Source organism: Taudactylus pleione, unplaced genomic scaffold (assembly GCF_031769625.1).
Source record: "Taudactylus pleione unplaced genomic scaffold, aTauple2 ptg000130l, whole genome shotgun sequence".
Classification (NCBI taxonomy): domain Eukaryota; kingdom Metazoa; phylum Chordata; class Amphibia; order Anura; family Myobatrachidae; genus Taudactylus; species Taudactylus pleione.
Genome location: NW_028284532.1, coordinates 4,504,489 through 4,525,843, shown reverse-complemented (window position 1 = coordinate 4,525,843; position 21,355 = coordinate 4,504,489). Strand labels below are relative to the sequence as shown.

Sequence of the window (21,355 nt, the reverse complement as noted above, 5' to 3'; positions counted from 1 at the left end):
GGTTACCTCACCGGATCCGCTCTCAGATGCTGGTGTTGTCCCCAGAGGTTCGGCAGTCTTTGGCTTGGTGGCTTCAGACAGCCCATCTGGTCGAGGGGATCCCGAACTGGGTCCTGCTCACAACAGATGCCAGTTTCCGGGGTTGGGGGGCAGTGACAGGCTCGTTGTCACTTCAGGGACGTTGGACTGCGGAAGAAGCACTTCTCCCCATCAACATCCTGGAACTGCGGGCGACGTACAGGGCCCTGCAGTCGTCCGGCACCGCTCTTCAAGGAAGGGCGGTTCAAGTTCAGTCCGACAACGCCATCACGGTGGCGTACATCAACCACCAGGGAGGAACTCTCAGTCGGGCTGCGATGTCGGAGGTGTCTCGCATCCTTGCTTGGGCGGAGTGCCACATTCCAGCAATCTCGGCGGTCTTCATCCCCGGAGTCCTCAATTGGGAGGCGGACTTCCTCAGCCGTCACGACGTGCATCCCGGGGAATGGTCGCTTCACCCAGAGGTGTTTTCAGCTACTCGTAGACAGATGGGGGCTGCCGTAGGGACTTGATGGCCTCACGTCACAATCACAAGTTGCCCGTTTACGGGTCAAGTACAAGAGACTCAGGCGCATGTCTGGTAGACGCACTGTCGGTGAAATGGACGTTTCACCTGGCGTATCTGTTTCCTCCGATATCCCTGCTACCTCGGGTCCTGCGGAAATTCAAGCAGGACGGCGGCACATTCGTGCTGGTGGCTCCAGCGTGGCCCAGACGTCCTTGGTACTCCGATCTGAGGAGCCTCTCCATCGACGCTCCGTACCTTCTTCCTCAGCATCAGGACTTATTGTCTCAAGGGCCCTGCCTTTACCCGGATCTGGGTCGGCTGTCTTTGACGGCGTGGCTCTTGAGACAGCCGTCTTAAGGTCTCGGGGCTTCTCTGGTTCGGTTATTAGTACCATGCTCAGGGCACGCAAGCCTGCTTCCCCACGGATTTACCACAGGGTGTGGCGCACTTTCTTTCAGTGGTGTGAGTCAAGAAACTATGATTCTCAGGTGTTCCGAGTTTCTAGGATCTCGGAATTACTTCAATCAGGTTTGGACCTAGGCTTACGCCTTGCCTCCCTGAAGGTTCATGTGTCCGCGCTGTCCGTGTGGTTCCAGCGAAGGATCGCTATACTGCCAGATGTTCACACTTTTTTCCAAGGTGTTCTCCGAATCCAGCCTCCCTTCGTGCCTCCTGTGGCTCTTTGGGACCTGGCGGTGGTTCTACGGGTCCTGCAGGGTCCTCCTTTTGAGCCTCTTGAGTCGGTGGAACTCAAGTGGTTAACATTCAAGACTGTTTTTTCTCCTGGCAATTACTTCTGCCAGGAGGGTGTCAGAGTTGGGGGAGTTTTCCTGTCATCCCCCTTTTCTGATTTTTCACCAGGACAGAGCGGTGCTTTACACTCGTCCTGAGTTTTTACCTAAAGTAGTTTCAAAGTTCCACATCAATCGGGTACTTGTTGTGCCAGCTTTTCAGTCACCTTATCTCTCAGCTGGTGAGGCTTCCTTGGATGTAGTCCGTGCGCTTAGAATCTATGTGGACCGGACTGCTTCTGTTAGGAAGTCTGATTCATTGTTTGTCCTCTTTGGTTTTCACAGGAGGGGTTGGCCTGCCAATTAACAAACGTTAGCCCGTTGGCTTTGTTCTGTTATTTGTGAGGCTTTTGCACAGGAGGGTTTACCTGTGCCAGCCTCTGTTAAGGCTCATTCCACTCGTTCTGTGGGTCCCTCTTGGGCTGCTAGACATGGCGCCTCTGCTGTTCAGCTATGTAAGGCGGCCATCTGGTCTTCCATTCAGACGTTTTTGAGGTTATATGCGTTTGACACGTTTCGCCTCTCAGGATGCATCCTTCGGGCGCCGGGTTCTCCTTTCTGCCCAGGAGCGTCCCCGCCCTTAGTTGAACTGCTTTGGGACATCCCCCAAGGTCAACCCTGTGTACCCTATGGACTTCGTAGAAACAGAGCTAACAAAGGTAAGTTCTTACCATATCTCTTGTTGTTCCTAATGTTATCAGAAAATCTTACCATTTGCCACTCTCTTGCAGAGAAGTCTGGCCGGAAGGGGAAGTGTTTGGATCTAATGAATCGAGTCCTGATGATGAGGTTGAACTGCTCAAACAAATTCTGTTTGCTGATCTTCCCAGTAAGTACTAGACCAGCTATCGCTTAAATGTACAGTACTTCCACATGAGGCAGATAAAGCATATTTATTTGAGTTACCATGCAAAACTATCAAGCTTTTAATTAATTTAGTCATGCAGACGAGTAGAGAGATTGGCTTTGTGTTTTGTATGATCCATAAGATATTGTGTATGTTTGACCCTAAGGGGTATATTTACTAAACTGAGAGTTTTTAGAAATGGTGATGTTGCTATGTGCAACCTATCAGATTCTACTTAACATTTTAGAAGATAATAGCTAGAATCTGGTTGCTTTGGGCAACATCTCCATTTCTAAATTCTCACTTTAATAAATATACTCTAAGGGCCTGATTCAGGGCGTGTTGTTTTTTTTTTTTTGTTGCGGCCTCTTGGCCTCTCGCATAGCCACCCACAGCTTATGCGAGCGGCCATGATGGGCTTGCGACGAGACCCGTGCGGTAGGGTCTCGTTGCCGCAAGCCCCAGTGGACTTCCTGCACTATTAGAGCAGGAAGTCCTCCTGCTGACATCACTAGTGATGTCAGTAGGGCCACCCACAAACGGTGGCGTTCCTGCAGGAACTACTCCGTTTGCTCAGCCACCGCCCCCCCCTCGCCCCACCAAACGGGGCAGCTGTCAAACAACATCGACAGCTGCCCCTTTTGGATGCGAGTGCCGGAGCGAGTGCTTTTTGCGAGCGGGTCTGAATCAGGCCCTAAGTGAGGAATGTGCACAGATTACCGATGGTTGTGTTTTTCATTCAGGATCCACACAGGTGGAAGATGATGATCTTGTGGGAGAAGAGGACGAGGAGGAAGAAGAACTGGAAGAAGAGGAGATCACTTCAGTGCAAGTGTCTGAAAAAGAATTTAATTTCTTGGATTACATGAAGAGGTATGTTGTGCTGGCATTGGGGAATCCATAATTTCTACTTCAGGGTCCATAGGGGGTCCACAGGGTTGACCTTGGGGTTATAGCTGGAACAGGATCCATGGGCACCACACAGTTAAGCTTTTAGCTCCCAGGATGCACTTGGGTCCTCCTCTATACCCCGCCCCCGAGCCACAGGCACCTCAGTGTAAGCTGGTGCCCGGCCGGAGTCGGTCACCGCGCAGGGGGGCTGCAGGAGCAGCCCCCAGAAGCTTTTTATTTTAAGTTAAATTTTATTTATTTTTGATCTTTTTACTACAGACGGCAGCGAAGGGCTGTCTGTACAGACGCCCACGCTGCCACTCTGATCCCCGACTGGCGCCGCGACGCCAGTACTGATCTGGGGATCGCGGCGGGAGGGCAGAGTCCGTACTAGCCGGACTCTGTCTACCTCCCAGGACTGCTGCCGGAGTCGCCGGGGATTCAGGTAAGCCGCGCGTCGCTGGCTAGCGGCGGCGCGCGGAATGCCTTAAATGCAGTCCTTTAGCCTCCGGTCCTGGGGACAGACCGGAGGCTGCTGGCAGTGGCGGCGGGCCCCCCCATAACCCGTGGGACCACTAGACCACCAGGGATAACCGGCAAGCGGGAAGCCAGCATCCCTGGGGTTATGGCCAGCCAGGGGAGGAAGCCTTCCCTGTCAGCGGCTCCTCCCCTCAGCTCAGCGCGCCTTTCAGCACGCAGTCTGGCGTCGCTGAGCTGCAGATTCCTCGGCCACTCCTCCTCTGAGGTCTCCAGCGGCCATTTTCTCACAGTGGCAGCGCAGATCTCAGGGAGCACGCGGACCGGTCCCCCTGTGTACCTCTCCCCTGATTAAGGACAGCGTACACAGCACTATAGCCCTCCCAGACACTGAATCTGGGCAGGTTGATTGTAGTGTAAAGGTGCAGTGAGTATATCTTCCTGCATGGTATGTGACTTTTTGCTAGTGCTACCTGTCTGTGCTTATTTTCCGCTTACTGTCAGCTTATACCTATCCCTTTACTTCTCCTTCAAGCCCTGCAGGTGTGTGGGGGAGGGGCGTTTCTACTGACCTCACTTGTATAGATCACGTATTTGTGAGGTCCGTCACATACAGTTGTGTGCTACTCAGTGCCATATTGTGGGCTGTTGTTCAGCACACCGGTGAGTGCGTTTTACTTCTACCCTGGTGCCAGATATATAATATATTCTGTCATGTCAGACGAGGAGGTTGAGCGCTCAGTGGCTCCGGTGTTGGCCTCCTGCGGACGCTGTTCAGCAGGAGTAGATAGGGAGGATTTGTCACAGGATGGCCTGTGTAGTCGATGCCAAGTGGCTCCTGGCCCATCCAGACCTTCTCTGGCGCAGGAACCACCGTGGGCGATGTTTTCTCAAGTGCTGGTGTCTATTGCGGACCGTCTGTCGGTCCCGACTGCTCTCCCTACTAGGGCGGTGCCCCAGCCGACCATCCCCCATTCCCCGGGTGTCCCGCAGTTATTGCGGAGTCCTCCTGGGTCTCAATCAGTTGGTCCCTATGCGGGGTTGCCTATGTATATACAGGCTTCCCCTGTGCCGCAGCAGCCTGTGGTACCTTTTCAGGCCCCTATGGCGACGCCTCCACCATGGGTGGATGTGCTCTCCAACTCCGTGCAAAATTTGGCGGCCGCTTCCTCGGCTTTTCAGTCAATGTTGCAGACTGACATGCCTTCTAGGATTTCTAAACGCCCACTCATGACACGGGCTGCTCAGGTATCGGACTCAGAGGGTTCCTCAGATGATGGGGAGGTCCCTGATGACACTGACTCGGACGCCTCGATCCAGGAAATGGATACCAAGTCGTCCATTAATGTGCGAGCACTAGTTAGGGCGGTGCGAGCTATTCTTCTTATAGAGGATGAGGCACCGGTTCCCAGGTCGAAGTTTCCTAGTTTCAAAAAAACTAAGGTGGCTTCTGCGGTGTTTCCCCTGTCGGATCAGTTGACGGATCATATGGCGGTAGCTTGGCAGGCGCCCAGTAAGAGATTCCTTCCTCAGAAGCGGTTGGCTTCTAATTACCCCTTCCCTGAGGCACATTGTAAAAAATGGGAAACTCCACCGGCGGTGGATTCCCATGTCACCCGTTTAACTCGGGGCGCCACCTTACCATTACCGTCGATATCCTCGCTGAAGGATCCCACGGACAGGAAAGTTGAGACTTGCTTAAAGTCTATTTACTCCCTCTCCGGGGCGGTGGCCCGACCGTCCATGGCCATTTCCTGGGTGGCCAAGGCCATTGAGGGGTGGGCCAATGCATTGGAAGATACCTTCCCGGACGACGCTCCGGATGTCCAGCGGGCGTTGTTGGGACAAATGAGGGACGCCGCTTCTTACATTGGAGAAGCTTCTTTAGATGCTAGTCTGCTGACCTCGCGGGTATCGGCTGCAGCGGTGTCTGCCCGCCGATCCTTATGGTTGCGGACTCTGGAGAGCGGACTCTGATTCAAAGAAAGGTCTGGAGGCCTTACCTTTCAATGGGGAATTACTATTTGGTCCGGACTTGGACAAAATAGTGGATACCCTGGCTAAATCCAAGTCGGCCTTCCTCCCTTTGGCGGCACTGCCTGCTAAGGTTCGGAGTTCGGCTTTTCGTTCCTTTCGGGTTCAGGGTAAGGCGAAAGGTCAGTCCTTCCCGAGACAGTCTGCGAGTAAGACGGCCTCTAAACCCAAGAAGCAAGCCTGGAGTGCTCGGCGCCCTTCTTCCAAGCAGGAAGATAAACCTGCGGCCTGATGGGACGGGCCTCCCTCTGGGGGACCTCAGAGTGGGAGGCCGACTTCTTCTATTTGCCCAGTGCTGGCACAATACCACCACGGATGCCTGGGTTCGAGAAGTGGTCTCCCAGGGGTACGCCCTGTCTTTTCGGCACAGACCACCCCACCAGTTTTTCTGCACAAGTCCTTCTCAGAACAAGACCAAGGCGTTACAGGTTCAGGAGGCTATAGAGTCCTTGCTGAAAGCAGGGGTCATTGTTCCCGTTCCTCTATCACAACGAGGGACGGGGTATTATTCGTCTCTGTTTCTGGTGCAGAAACCCAATGGTTCTCATCGCCCTATCCTCAACTTGAAGTCTCTGAACAAATTCCTCAGAGTTCCCAAGTTCAGGATGGAAACGTTACGTTCCATCATTCTGGCGATGGAACCGGGGGATTACATGGTGTCCCTGGACATCCAGGACGCCTACCTCCATGTTCCGATAGCATCTTCACACCAGCGGTATCTGAGGTTCGCTATCCTTCAACACCACTATCCGTTCCGGGCGCTACCCTTTGGTCTCTCCACGGCACCGAGGGTGTTCACGAAGATTATGGCGGTCATGGCCGCACATCTTCGGAACCAGAATGTACGGCTGCTGCCGTACCTGGACGACCTCCTGTTGCTGGCGAGCTCCCCGGAGGTACTGCTTCAACATCTCCACCTGACGATCGCTTGCCTGCAAGCACACGGGTGGTTGATAAATTGGAAAAAGTCCTCTCTGATTCCATCACAGCGGATGGTTCATTTGGGAGCCCTGCTGGATTCGCGTCAGCAAAGGATCTTCCTGACTCCGGAGAAGGTCGCCTCACTACAGCTGCGGATACGCAGTTGCCTGAGCCGTTGCCGCCTGTCGGTCCATTCGGCTATGAGAGTTCTGGGGTCCATGGTGTCGACATTCGACATGGTGGAATTTGCCCAGTTCCATTCCCGGCCCCTGCAGGGGCTGATTCTATCAGAATGGAACGGGTTACCTCACCGGATCCGCTCTCAGGTGCTGGTGTTGTCTCCGGACGTTCGGCTATCTTTGGCTTGGTGGCTTCAGACAGCTCATCTGGTCGAGGGGCGCCCATTTTGGATCCCGGACTGGGTCCTGCTCACGACGGATGCCAGTCTCCGGGGTTGGGGGGCAGTGACCGGCTCTTTGTCGCTTCAGGGTCGTTGGTCAGCGGAAGAAGCACTTCTCCCCATCAACATCCTGGAACTGCGGGCAGTATACAAGGCCCTGCAGTCGTCTGGCCCCGCTCTTCACGGAAGGGCGGTACAGGTGCAGTCCGACAACGCCACCACGGTGGCGTATATCAATCACCAAGGCGGAACTCGCAGTCAGGCACCGATGTCGGAGGTGTCTCGTATCCTGTCTTGGGCGGAGGGTCACATTCCAGCGATCTCGGCGGTCTTCATCCCCGGAGTCCTCAATTGGGAGGCTGACTTCCTCAGCCGTCACGACGTGCATCCCGGGGAATGGTCGCTTCAACCAGAGGTGTTTCAGCTACTCGTGGACAGGTGGGGACTGCCGGAGCTGGACTTGATGGCCTCCCGTCACAATCACAAGTTGCCCGTTTACGGGTCAAGGACAAGAGACGCAGGTGCAAGTCTGGTGGACGCGCTGTCGGTGACATGGACGTTTCACCTGGCGTATCTGTTTCCTCCGATATCCCTGCTTCCTCGGGTTCTGCGGAAATTCAAGCAGGACGGCGGCATGCTCGTGCTGGTAGCTCCGGCGTGGCCCAGACGTCCTTGGTACTCCGATCTGAGGAGCCTCTCCATCGACGCTCCGTACCTTCTTCCTCAACGTCGGGACCTGTTGTCTCAGGGGCCCTGCCTTTACCCGGATCTGGGTCGGCTGTCTTTGACGGCGTGGCTCTTGAGACAGCCGTCTTGAGGTCTCGGGGCTTCTCCAGTTCGGTTATTGGTACGATGCTCAGGGCACGCAAGCCTGCTTCAGCACGGATTTATCACAGAGTGTGGCACACTTACTTTCAGTGGTGTGAGTCCAGACTTTATGATCCTCAGGTGTTCCGAGTTTCTAGGATCTTGGAATTTCTTCAGTCAGGATTGGATCTCGGCTTACGCCTTGCATCTCTGAAGGTTCATGTGTCCGCCTTGTCCGTGTGGTTTCAACGGCGGATTGCAATACTACCAGACGTTCACACCTTTTTCCAAGGTGTTCTCAGGATCCAACCTCCCTTTGTGCCTCCTGTGGCTCCTTGGGACTTGGCGGTGGTGCTACGGGTCCTGCAGGGTCCTCCGTTTGAGCCTCTTGAGGCGGTGGAGCTCAAGTGGCTGACATTTAAGATGGTTTTTCTCCTGGCAATTGCTTCGGCCAGGAGGGTGTCTGAATTGGGGGCGCTTTCCTGTCGCCCTCCTTTCCGGATTTTTCACCAGGACAGAGCGGTGCTCCGCACTCGTCCTGAGTTTTTGCCCAAAGTGGTCTCGAAGTTCCATATTAATCAGGAACTTGTTGTGCCAGCTTTTCAGTCCCCTGATCTTTCAGCTGGTGAGACTTCCTTAGATGTGGTCCGGGCGCTTAGAATTTATGTAGACCGGACGGCTTCGGTTAGGAAATCTGATTCCTTGTTTATCCTCTTTGGTTTTCACAAGAGGGGTTGGCCTGCCAACAAACAAACGTTAGCCCGTTGGCTTCGTTCCGTTATTTGTGAGGCTTATGCACAGGAGGGCTTACCTGTGCCAGCCTCTGTTAAGGCTCATTCCACTCGTTCTGTGGGTCCCTCTTGGGCTGCTAGACGAAGCGCTTCTGCTGTTCAGCTGTGTAGGGCGGCCACTTGGTCTTCAATTCAAACGTTTTTGAGGTTCTATGCGTTTGACACCTTTGCCTCTCAGGATGCATCCTTTGGGCGCCGGGTACTCCTTTCAGCACAGGAGCGTCCCCGCCCTTAGTTGTACTGCTTTGGGACATCCCCAAGGTCAACCCTGTGGACCCCCTATGGACCCTGAAGTAGAAAACAAGAGATATGGTAAGAACTTACCTTTGTTATCTCTGTTTCTACGAAGTCCATAGGGTCCACAGGGCGCCCGCCCTGATGCACCTGGCTTCAAATGGGCTGTGTGGCTGGTCACCGGTTTTCCGTCTCCTATTGCTGTGAGTATGGTTTCTTGTGTGTTCCAGTCTTCCTTCTCTCTGTTCCATATTCTCCTCCGGCCTAGGCTGCTTACCAACTGAGGTGCCTGTGGCTCGGGGGCGGGGTATAGAGGAGGACCCAAGTGCATCCTGGGAGCTAAAAGCTTAACTGTGTGGTGCCCATGGATCCTGTTCCAGCTATAACCCCAAGGTCAACCCTGTGGACCCTATGGACTTCGTAGAAACAGAGATAACAAAGGTAAGTTCTTACCATATCTCTTGTTATATCAACTTTTTAAAGGTATAAAACAGTTATGTTTTCAAATATTAAAGTAATATGTTCAACACCAAACTTACGAAGATATATTTTCAGGTGCCATTGACTTAATAAAACTACATGCATAAGGGAATGTGCGCTTAAGGCTCACACTAGACGATGTACTGTGTGAACAATATTGGTGAGATTTCCCTTGAGCTTTCTGTAGTGCAGGACAAACGGTATTGGGTGTACACATTGAAAGATATCTTCAAAGATGTGGCAGGATGACTTCTTTGAAAGATTTTTTTTGAACAGAAAAAACGATAGTCAGATTGGCCTGTATGTACGGACAACAAAAGACATTAACGACCCACGGGAGCGCGCATCGGTGGTCGTTCACTGCATACACACTGAACGATATGAACAATATATCGTTATCGTCCATATCGTTCATAAAAATCGTCTAGCGTGTATGTGGCTTTAGGCTTTCTTTGGCCTCGGGTAGCAAGGAATTGGCACGCTGATGCTGTCTGTGGCAGACTGCGTGTTTGGCTATTTAAGCATTATGTTGGCTTTTGTCCAAGTGGGTAGTTGTCATTCGCCGCATGCGTTTACAAAATATATTTTACTCTTATAGTATAGTGCCGTGTATTATGAAGGGCTTATTCAAAATGCATCCTAACATTTTATCAATAACTTTGCCCATTTTGTTGTATTAATGTTTAATTGTTAAAATGGTGTGTATCTTTTTTTTTTTTTTTTTTTTTTTTTTTTTTTTAAGTAAAACCCACCTTTTATAGTAGTTTATTTTTATTTTTTTCCTTCCCCTCAATTTTTTATTTTTACTTCAGGTTTGCTAACTTCAATGTGGTGAAGACCTATGTACTGCTGCTGAAGAACTATCAGCAGAACAGTGCTTACACTAATCACTGTGCTGTGAAAATGCTGCACCGTATTGCTCATGATCTGAAAATGGAGGCACTCCTTTTTCAGCTTTCCATTTTCTGCCTCTTCAATCGCATATTTAATGACCCTGCAGCTAGTGCCTACAAGGTAAGTGACAAATTACTGTTCTACTGAATGTGTTATCACCTGGATTCCATACTACACTATTATCATGGCAATAATTAGGTGGATGAAAATAAAATGTTTCTTTACTGTTCCAACTGGGGGAAGCCATTACTTCTGGGTTATGCATAGTGAGGTATGGAGTCGGACACTAGCTCCTATCCCCTATATCACCCCTCCCCTTCCATCCTAAGCTCAGTCTTGTTTTAGTGCCTTGGAGTAAGGCACTGGCTATGTCCTAGCTGTTAGTTAGGTTTTATTTTGATGATTGGTTTGGGTGCCTAGTTCCTGGCAACAGGCGACAAACACTAACAGAGTGGGAGTTATATAGATTAGACCTCTGTGTGAACCCTTTATCCCACTCTAAAGACTGCCCCTGAGAGAGTCACCAACTACATAGTCTCTGGGTCTCTCTCCATGCCAGACACACATCTGAGGGAGCCGCTGGCAAAGAGAAGGTAAGCTTGTTACAGAATGTGTAAAGACCTTATTGCCATTATGTACTGCTTCCCGGGACACGCTGTTTTTGAGCAGATTGGCCGAGTTTGTGATTACTCACCATGCACTGTAGAGCTGGCATGTCTCTCACCTCCCCGGGGCTTTCGCAGCACCATGCCGCTTTCAGTCCCCGAAGGTTTCCTTGATGGACCACCGGAGGGATTACAGAGCAGCAACATGCTGCCGGCTTTTGGGCAGAGAGGAGCTTGATGGTTCCAGGACGCGGCGCCACTGCACGTGTGGTCGCGCAGTGGGTGACGTCATGCTGGCCCGCGGACAGTCTTCGGGAAACACCTGAGGCTATGATTATTTAGGTGTACTGAGTGAACAGGATGCTGTGCCCAGCCACGCCTCACCCAGGTATTTTAATTTTCAGCAGCTCATGCGGCTGCAAAATCATGCAGCAATCTGATAAGAGCGGCTGAAGTTCTGTGTGGAAGAGCTCGCACCAGATACTGGGGGATGGATGCTAACAAGATAAGCATTTAACTAGGATTATTACTTATGTGTATTAACCTGGTGTTTTCTGGGCTTATAGTTATATAAGAACTTTTTTACTGCACTTTTTCAGTGATCTACAGGGGTATATAAGATTTGTTTAACCTTTTTGGACTTTTAAGAGCCATGGCGCTTTTTGCATTTAACAGATGGGTGAATAGAGTCTCTCCTTTGTTTTTGCTATTCAATCAGTGCTACACTTTTTCCATGGGAATTTAGGTAGCTATCTGTATTGGTTAGACTTGTTTTTTTCTTTTTGAGTATGGATAAGCCAGATAAGGGTTCTAAAAAACCAGGATCAGTCACTGCTTATGTTTGTATAAAATGTGAGAAAGAATTGCCAAATAGTACGGACCAAGGTGCTGGTTGTTCACATGGGGTTTCATTACTGGGAGGTTCGGCTGAACAGCCGGTGATGCCTGATTGGGCCAGGTCTATGGTTGAGGCCATAGGTGATTTATGTCACTCTCAGGAAAATAATGATACCCTGTGCTCAAGTTCTTACTTTGTCTGATCCCTCGGTAGAGCCCAGATGGGCCTAGAATATGGGACGGTGTCTCGATCAGATGGCAAAGTCCCTAAATAAAATGGTAACGTCTGCAGGGGCCACAGCCGCTAAGAGACGTTCAGCCCATTCCTCAGTGGATTTTCCTGGAGAAGAGGCTTCAGCTACCTCTTCCCAGGAAGAAGTTGAATTGGATTATGACTGGGAAGACACCTCAAACTGAGAGGGTGACCCCATCCTGATTCAGGAGTTTCTGTGTTGATACACAGTCAGGGAAACTTTGCATCCACAGGAAGCAGCTATTCCAGAGACTAGTTCAGTTTCTTTCTTTAAACCTAAGAAACATGTATCCGTTTTACGAAATTTTTCACATTTTGAGATAGTATTAAAAAAAAGCCTGGTTTAAACCTGATTCCAAATATTATATTCTGTCTTTATCCTTTTTTCGGAAGAGGATACCAAGCTTTGGGAAATTCCAGACACGGTGGATGCTACTATTGCTAGCTTGGTCAGGAATACTGTTATTCCTACAACACAGTATGTAACTCTTATAGATCATATGGATAGAAAGAATGAGGCTGTACTTAAATCTTTAACTTTGTCAAGAGTCTCGTTGCGTCCAGTTCTGGCTAGCGCCTTGGTGATAAAGGCTATCAATCCCTGGATGAACCAGATGATTATTGGTTTTCAATCAGTGGATGTGTCTGAAGCTAACTCTTCAGCTGATCAGGTTTTGGAAGCTCTAACCTATATAGGTGACGCTTTAATAGACACTATTCAGGTACAGTCTCATATTTCAGCTTTGGCCATTTCCGGCAGGCGTTCGCTATGGCTTAAAACATGGATGGCAGACACAGAATCCAAGAATGCTTTAGAGGCATTGACCTTTGAAGGAGGTTCTTTCTTTGGTCCAGAATTAATTAAAACTTTTTTCTCAGGTTACATCAGTAAAAAGTCCTTACCTTCCTGTAGTTACACCTAAAACAAAATCCCCCTAGGTTTCGGACTCAAGGCAGAGGAAGCTTTCAGGCCTAGGGGTCCCCTGAAGAGGGACATTTAGGGGACGTGCTGTCCCCGGCACCAGTCGCCCTGCTGCTAAGACAGCAGGTCTATCCACATGACTGGTAAAGGACTGGGACTCGTCCTTTGGTGGGAGGTCGCTTACTCAAATTCTGGGGAACTTGGATCCAATCCAGATTTTTGGTTAAGTCAGATAGTAACCAGGGGTTACATTTTGTATTTGGGGGGTCCTGTTCCAAAAAAGATTCTTTTCCACTTCTCTCCCTGTGGATAGTTGCAGAAAGGTGGCTCTTATACCGGCAATTTCTGCGCTCTCCGACTCCTGAGTAATTATTCCGGTTCTGGTACTACAGCAAAGGCCTATGGTTCTACTCCAGTCTTTTCTTGGTAGACAAACCAGACTGGTCTTTTCGTCCCATTCTCAACACAGTGGCTGATGACGTCAGGGTCCTCTCCGTGAAGGGGATTTATACATTACCATGATTGATAATAATAGGATGCAGTCAATAAGGTCAGTCTTTTGTTCCATGGAGGAAGAGGAATTTCTGGCTACCATAGATATCAAGGATGCCATCATCATCATCTGCGGTTTGCAGTGGGGCATCGGCATTTTCAGTTTCTAGCTCTGCCATTCGCTTTGGCCACCGCTTTGAGGGTTTTTACAAAGGTTATAATTTATTTATATAGCGCTTTTCTCCTATAGGACTCAAAGTGCTTTACATTTGCCTTTACAGTACAAAAGACAAAATAAGCTTAAACAAGGGACATTAGTGAAATGATTGGGTGAAGAGGTAAGTCTTGAGTCTATTTTTGAAGGATTCTAAAGTGGAGGCCTCTCGAACTGTGCTGGGAAGTGAGTTCCATAAGGTTGGAGCCCCAAAACTGAAAGCTCGACCCCCAGACGAATTCCAGGAGATTCTATGTACTGTTAATAGTCCTTCGTCAACGGATCGCAGTAATCGAGTGGGACGGTAAGGGATCAGAAGCTGCTTTAGGTACCTTGGGCCATGGTCATGTAGGGCTTTGTAAGTTAGTAGGCCAGTCTTGAAAACAATTTGCCATCTGACAGGCAGCAAGTGAAGGGAGTAGAGAATGGGTGTTATGTGGCTGGAACGGGGCTGGTTGCTTAATAGCCTGGCAGCTTCGTTTTGTACCATCTGCAAGCGGTGCAATTTTTTTGCTGGGAGTCCAATGTAGAGGGCGTTGCAGTAGTCTAGACGTGATGATATAAATGCATGTATGACTTTAGGCAGATTTTCTGAGGGAATTAAGAGCTTGATTCTGGAAATGTTCCTCAGATGAAAGAATGAGGATTTGATTGTGGCTGATGTTTAAGTGTCAAGCCACTATCCAGGACAACACCAAGATTCCGCACATGTTCAGTGTTTTGTAATTCTGATCCCCCAAGCGTAAGTCCTGTTGGTTGGCTATGCTGTAGCCCTGACTTGTGACCTATCATAAGGACCTCTGTTTTATCAGGGTTCAGTCGCAGCCAACTGGCACTCATCCACTCCTGAAGCTCAGCTAGGCAGCCGTTTAGGGTTGTTATGGGGCCCTTTGTACCTGGAGCAAAGGACAGGTACAGTTGTGTATCATCTGCATAGCAGTGGTAGACTAGGCCATGACGTCTGATTATTTCACCCAATGGTAGCATGTATACTGCAAAAAGCAGATAGTATAGAACGCTGTGGGACACCGCATGGAAGTGACACTGGTGATGAAGAGTTTACTCCAGAAGAAACTCTATGACCTGCCGGTCAGAAATTATTTAAACCAGCTAAGGACTGTGCCATCCAGTCCACAGAAATGTTTCAGGCGCTCAATTAGATTCCTGTGGTCCACAGTATCAAATGCTGCTTAGAGATCCAGAAGGATTAAGATTGAACAGTCACATCTGGGCCTGACTCAGAGACTGACGCTCTGAAAGAGCGCTCGCTCTGAATCGGGGTCGTTTTTTTTTTTTTTTTTTTTGAGCATGCCTCCTGGCTGCTCGCATAGCTGTGGGTCAAGACCATCGCGACCATCGGGCTTGCAAGGAGACCCTTGTGGTAGGGTCTTGTGGCCGCAAGCCCCAGAGAGCTTCTGGCTCTAACAGAGCCGGAAGCTCTCCCACTGACATCACTGGTGATGTCATTGGGGCCACCCACAAACGGCAGGCATACGTTTGGGAACGCCTCCATTTGTGAAGCCACCCCCCGGCCACGCCTACCAAACGGGGCAATCACCATCGACAGCTCGCCCCCTTTGGTGCGAGACCCAGAGCGACGGAGCAGGGTCTGTCATGCGCATGCCCAGTGGGCAAACAACCCGGTTTGCGAGCGCTCAGTGCTTGTCACCGGGTCTGAATCATGCCCTCTGTCTCTTGCCATCAGAAGATCATTAAGCACACATACTAGAGCTGTTTCAGTGCTATGTCTTCTCCTGAATCCTGACTGGAATGGATCATAAATATCAAGGGTAGACAGGCGGGTTTCCAATTGCATTGCCACCACATTCTCAATGACCTTTCCTAGAAAAGGAAGGTTTGATACTGGTCTATAGTTGGTAATGCAGTCGGGGTCTAATTTAGGTTTTGTAAGAAGTGGTCTAACAATTGCTTTTTTTAGTGGTTCTGGAAAAATGCCTGTTTGCAAAGAGCATTGAACTATTTTTGCAATTACAGGGCCAATCATGTCCATACACTCTATGAGAAACTTGGTTGAGGCAGGGTCCAAATCACAGGTGGTGGGTCGCAATATTCTGATCATTTTGGCAATGGCTTTTACATCCATTATGTCAAAGCTGTTCCAGGGAGAAGGGAGACAGGTGGCTTACCTTGGCAAGCTTGGTAGTTTGGCAATCTTTTGATGGCACTGTGGGGATTCCAGCCCAGATGGAGGATACTTTATCTGCAAAGAAATTAGCAAACTTATTGTATCTTGACTGGGAGAGGGTTTCATCAAGCTGCAGGAATGCTGATTTGCAAAGCATCTCCACTGTACGGAAAAGCTGAGCTGGCCTATTGTTTGCTTCCTTGATCTCATTTGAAAAGAACTGTTTTCTTACGGGTGATTGTTGATATTCTCCAATATGTTTGATTATATGTTATGATTGATTTGCCAGGGTAGTCTTCCTCCATTGTCTTTCAAGTCTACGCCCCCTTTTCTTGAGTTCACTAACACTATTTTCAAACCAAGGGGCTTGATGGTATGGTATGTGGGGTCATATACGCACAGGGGTGATATCCATTGCAGCTGTCATATCGCTGTTATAGTAATGGACAAGAGAACATGGATCTTTACAGGCCCCCATTACCGCAGAAAGATCCAGGTTTGCTGCAAGAGCCTGGGGGGGGTCATGCCCCTCCTTGGACGATACCTTGTCAACTCCATGGGTAAAGTTCTGTTTTGAGGGGTTGCAACTGAGAAGCAAATTGAGTGGTGGTCTGACCACGTGACTGGGTTTATAATTAGGTCAGAGACTTCTAATCCAATCTGGAAGACAAGATCAAGAGTGTGACCACTTATATGAGTAGATGAAGGAATGACTTGTGTGAGGCCCAGAGCATTAATTGTGCACAGGAGATCTTGGCCAAGGTGAGAGCTCATAATCAACCCCTGCATTGAAATCCCCAAGGATCAGCCATCTTTGATGCTCCAGAACTAGTCCAGCAACAATATATACAAATTCTTGTAGAAATATCTTTCCATCTCCAGGGGGGCGGTAAATGAGAAGTAATCTGAATCTTAAGTCTGTAGAACTCCAAGCAGCAATGCACTCAAATGAGTGAATAATTTCCATTGGGTGGACCCTAAGTTTAAGCTCTTTTTTTAAAGCAGATTGCCACTCCCCCTCCCCTGCGGTTAAGTCTTGGGTTGTGAATGACATAGTAATTTGTTGGAACGGCAGCTTCCACAATATAAGCTGCATTTTCGTCTAGCCAAGTCTCTGTAATACAGGCAAGATCTGAAGATTCAATAAAGTTAGCAATTGTAGCAGTCTTGTTTCTTCTAGATCTGGCATTACAAAGGATGGACCTGATTGGGCATACCAGAGGGCCTGTAGTTCTCTTTATATTGAGTGTGGGGGCTCTGGGGATGTCAGTCACAGAGTGAGAGTTTACAGGTCTGTTCTTCCAAGCACAGGGTCGTTTGATAGGTACAACTTCTATTTGTCTCCTATATGAAACTGGTGAACCTGAAGGCAATGAACTTACGTGGTTACAGCGGATAAGAGACTTTCGTCCTCGCTTCCCATGACTGCCCTGTTGAGTTTTTTTGAAAATGCCAAGGTATTAAAGAATGGAAGCCTGTGCTGTATCAATAGGAACTGCTGCTCGTGGTGGGCGGAGTGAAAGCATAAAGCTGGAGGTGTAAAAATACATTGGGCCATCGATGAGAGAGCATGAATTGCATTTGATGATGAGAGAAGATCAATCAGTTTTTTTATTTTTCGGTTTTCTCAACTCTGTGTGATCCAGAAGTTATAATGGGATTCATCAGCAGTCTAATTTAATTTGGCTATTGCTATGTTCAGTTGCTTCTCTCTTGTACAAAAGGTATATTTTGAATAAGGAGTATCTAAATAAGCTAACTTGTCTTTTTAGTTGATTTAGTCACACAAATTATTCCAGGGCAAAGCAGGCTTGTGGAAAGGTGTTAGAAGCCATTCCTATTGTATAGGTGTGAAAATCCCAGTGTGAGACGCCTTTTGAAGTGGATATTCTGTGCAAGGGTAAAGATAACATGTCTCCAGGGGAAAAAAAAAAATAAAAAATGGAATCCTGTGTTCTAAAATGACCAGACTTCCAGATTTCAGAGACTGGGGATACTGTATTTTAGATTATTAATGCAAGAAATCAGAGTTATTTGCTGAGAAGAGAACAGAGGTGAATGATGTCTTAGGGAAGAGCTGGAGCCAAAGATAATTTGTATTCCACTGTACCTTGCTCTGGGGTGTCCACTGCAGAGGTAATGCCAGTCTGAGTTCTAGTGGAGAAAGCAGAGGTTTCAATCCAATGTGAATCTCAGTGCAGGAATGCAATCCGTTGATTTTGGAGAGATGTCCATGTAGTACAGTACAAGTTAAAGGTAAGTCCTTAGATATTTCTTGTGTAATAATATAGATATATAGGCACACATGATATCCCTACTCGGGAGTGGGGGGATAAATGTGTTGGCTTATCTGGATGATTTGTTGCTAAGGGCAACCTCAATAGCCCTGTTAAAACAACATCTTCAGATTGCCTTAGGTATGCTCCAAAGATTTGGTTGGATCATCAATTTCCCCAAATCAAATTTAATTTCATCTCAGAGGATAGTATTTTTGGGTCTTCTCTTCGACATCCAGTGTCAGAGTGTTTCTTCTTCAGGTAAAGATTCAGGATCTGCAATCCAGAATAAGGACCATTTTGCAGATTTCATATCTCAGGGCTATTCAGATACTGCGAAAACTGGTGGCTTCATTTGACGCCAGTTCTTTTGCCAGATTTCATGCCTGTCCACTACAAAACCAACTGCTTCTTCGATGGGTGAAGCCAGACCCTCTATTAAACAGGCAGACGTTCAGATTATCTCTGCAGACCCGACAGTCTCCCTGGTGGTGGTTACAGGATGCAAATCTGAACAGGGGTTGCCAGCTGTCAGTAATAGATTGGACCATTGTCACCACAGATGCCAGCCTAACAGGCAGGGGGCGGTGGTTCTAGACAGACACTTACAGGGTCTTTGGTCTGTCCAGGAAGCCTCCTGTTTCCATCAATATGCTGGAATTAAGGTAAACTAGCTATTCATTGATTCAGGCTCAATACCATCTAAGGAAATTACCAGTGCAAATCCAATCAGATAATGTCACGGCAGTTGCTTACATAAACAAGCAAGGTGGCACACGCAACTGGCAAGCAATGAGGGAGGTTTCTCACATCCCTCATTGGGTAGAAAATTGGGTTCTAGCTTTTTCAGCAATTTACATTCTGGTAGTGGACAACTGGGAGGCGGACTTTTTAAGTATCCACAGTGTGCATCCAGGGGAATTGGAATTACACCAGGAGGTGTTTGCCGAAATAATTGCCAAATGGGGATCTCCAGACATACAGTGCATCCGGAAAGTATTCACAGTGCTTCACTTTTTCCACATTTTGTTATGTTAGTCTTATTCCAAAATGGAATAAATTCATTTTTGGCCTCAAAATTCTACACACAATACCCCATAATGACAACATGTAAGAAGTTTTTTTTGAGATTTTTGCTAATTTAATTAAAAAATAAAACTAAAAAATCACATGTACATAAGTATTCACGGCCTTTGCCATGAAGCTCAAAATTGAGCTCAGGTGTGTCCTGCTTCCACTGATCATCCTTGAGATGTTCCTACAGCTTAATTGGAGTCCACCTGTGGTAAATTCAGTTTAATTGGACATGATTTTGAAAGGCATACACCTGTCTATATAAGGTCCCACACTTGACAGTGCATGTCAGTGCACAAAACAAGTATGAAGTCCAAGGAATTGTCTGTAGACCTCCGAGACAGGATTGTCTCGAGGCACAAATCTGGGGAAGGGTACAGAAAAATATCTGCTGCTTTTGAAGGTCCCAATGAGCACAGTGGCTTCCATTATCCGTAAATGGAAGAAGTTCGGAACCACCAGGACTCTTCCTAAAGTTGGCCGGCCGTCTAAACTGAGCGATCGGGGGAGAAGGGCCAAGAACCCGATGGTCACTGTCAGAGCTACAGCATTCCTCTGTGGAGAGAGGAGAACCTTCCAGAAGGACAACCATCTCTGCAGCAATCCCTCAATCAGACCTGTATGGTAGAGTGGCCAGACAGAAGCCACTCCTTAGTAAAAAGCACATGGCAGCCCGTCTGGAGTTTGCCAAAATGCACCTGAAGGACTCTCAGACCATGAGAAACAAAATTCTCTGGTCTGATGAGACAAAGATTGAACTTTTTGGCGTGAATGCCAGGCGTTCTGTTTTGAGGACCCAGGAAACGCTAATCACCAGGCCAATACCATCCCTACAGTGAAGCATGGTGGTTGCAGCATCATGCTGTGGGGATGTTTTCAGCGACAGGAACTGGGAGACTAGTCAAGATAGAGGGAAATATGAATGCAGCAATGTACAGAGACATCCTGGATGAAAACCTGCTCCCGAGCGCTCTTGAACCTCAGACTGGGTCGACTGTTCATCTTTCAGCAGGTCAATGATCCTAAGCACACAGTCAAGATATCAAAGGAGTGGTTCCAGGACAACTCTATAAATGTCCTTGAGTGGCCCAGCCAGAGCCCAGACTTGATCCGATTGAACATCTCTGGAGAGATCTGAAAATGGCTGTGCACCGGTGCTTCCCATCCAACCTGATGGAGCTTGAGAGGTGCTGCAGAGAGGAATGGGTGAAACTGCCCAAAGATAGGTGTGCCAAGCTTGTGGCATCATATTCAAAAAGACTTGAGGCTGTAATTGCTGCCAAAGGTGCATCAACAAAGTGTTGAGCAAAGGCTGTGAATACTTATGTACATGTGATTTCTTAGTGGTTTTTTTTGTTGTTTTTTTTTAATAAAATTTTCAAAAATCTCAAAAAAAAAACTTTACACGTTGTCATTATGGGGTATTGTGTGTAGAATTTTGAGGGCACAAATGAATTTATTCCATTTTGGGATAAGGCTGTAACATAACAAAATGTCTAAAAAGTGAAGCGCTGTGAATACTTTCCAGATGCACTGTAGATCTAATGGCTTCTTGTCTCAACAAGAAGCCTCCAAAGTACGGATCTCGGCCTCGGGATCCTCAGGCATCTCTGGTGGATGCCATAACTTCACCTTGGGTGTTCCAGCTGGGATACATCTTTCCTCCTCTGGTAATATTACCAAAGGTAATTCTGCGGATTCGATCAGTGGCACGGTCGGTCATTCTGGTGGCCCCAGACTGTGCCATCATTGGTATGCAATTCTTCGGACCATATTGGATGACGTTCCACATTGTCTGCCCCTGAATCCAGATGTGTTGCTTCAGGGTCCATGCCATCACCCCAATTTGCCTCGTTTGGCCCTCCAAATATTTGATTCAAGAACCATGCTGTCAAAGCCAAAGTGTTTTCAGAATCTGTGGTGAAAACCATGATACAGGCTCGCAAACTCGAAGTAACTGCTTCCCAGATTTATCATCGTATATGGAAGATAAATATTTCTTGGTGTGAACAACATAAGTTCAAACCTGAAAGGTTCCGAGTATCTCGTCTCTCTTCTTTTCTGCAAGAGGGATTGGTTAAGGGTCTTAGATTGTCCTTTCTTAAGGGACAAATTTTGGCCCCATCGATCCTGTTTCAGAGAAAATTGGCCTCCATTCCAGAAGTTCAAACCTTCCTGCAGGCTGTTCTTCGCATGCAGCATCCTTATGTCCTGCCGGTTCCTCCTTGGGACTTGAATTTAGTTTTGGAGGCACTTCAAAAGGCACCATTTGAGCATTTGGAAACTGTAGAATTGCTATATCTTACTTTGAAGGTTGTATTGCTTTTGGCCATTGCTTCAGCTAGAAGGGTATCTGAGTTAGCGGCTCCGCTTCTCATTTGGTAGTTTTACGCACTAAACAGTCCTTTCTTCCAAAGGTGGT

General features: G+C 48.2%; 1 protein-coding gene across 3 annotated transcripts in view; it reads left to right on the top strand.

The window, feature by feature from the left end:
* The window catches only part of TIMELESS (timeless circadian regulator), a 247,444-nt gene that overhangs the window by 96,431 nt on the left and 129,658 nt on the right, over positions 1–21,355 (top strand). For all 3 annotated transcript variants that reach the window (XM_088473110.1, XM_088473108.1, XM_088473107.1), the window contains exons 17-19: positions 2,070–2,167; positions 2,929–3,058; positions 10,033–10,234. In XM_088473110.1, coding sequence (XP_088329236.1) covers positions 2,070–2,167; positions 2,929–3,058; positions 10,033–10,234 — 430 coding nt within the window. The remainder of the gene's footprint in view (positions 1–2,069; positions 2,168–2,928; positions 3,059–10,032; positions 10,235–21,355) is intronic.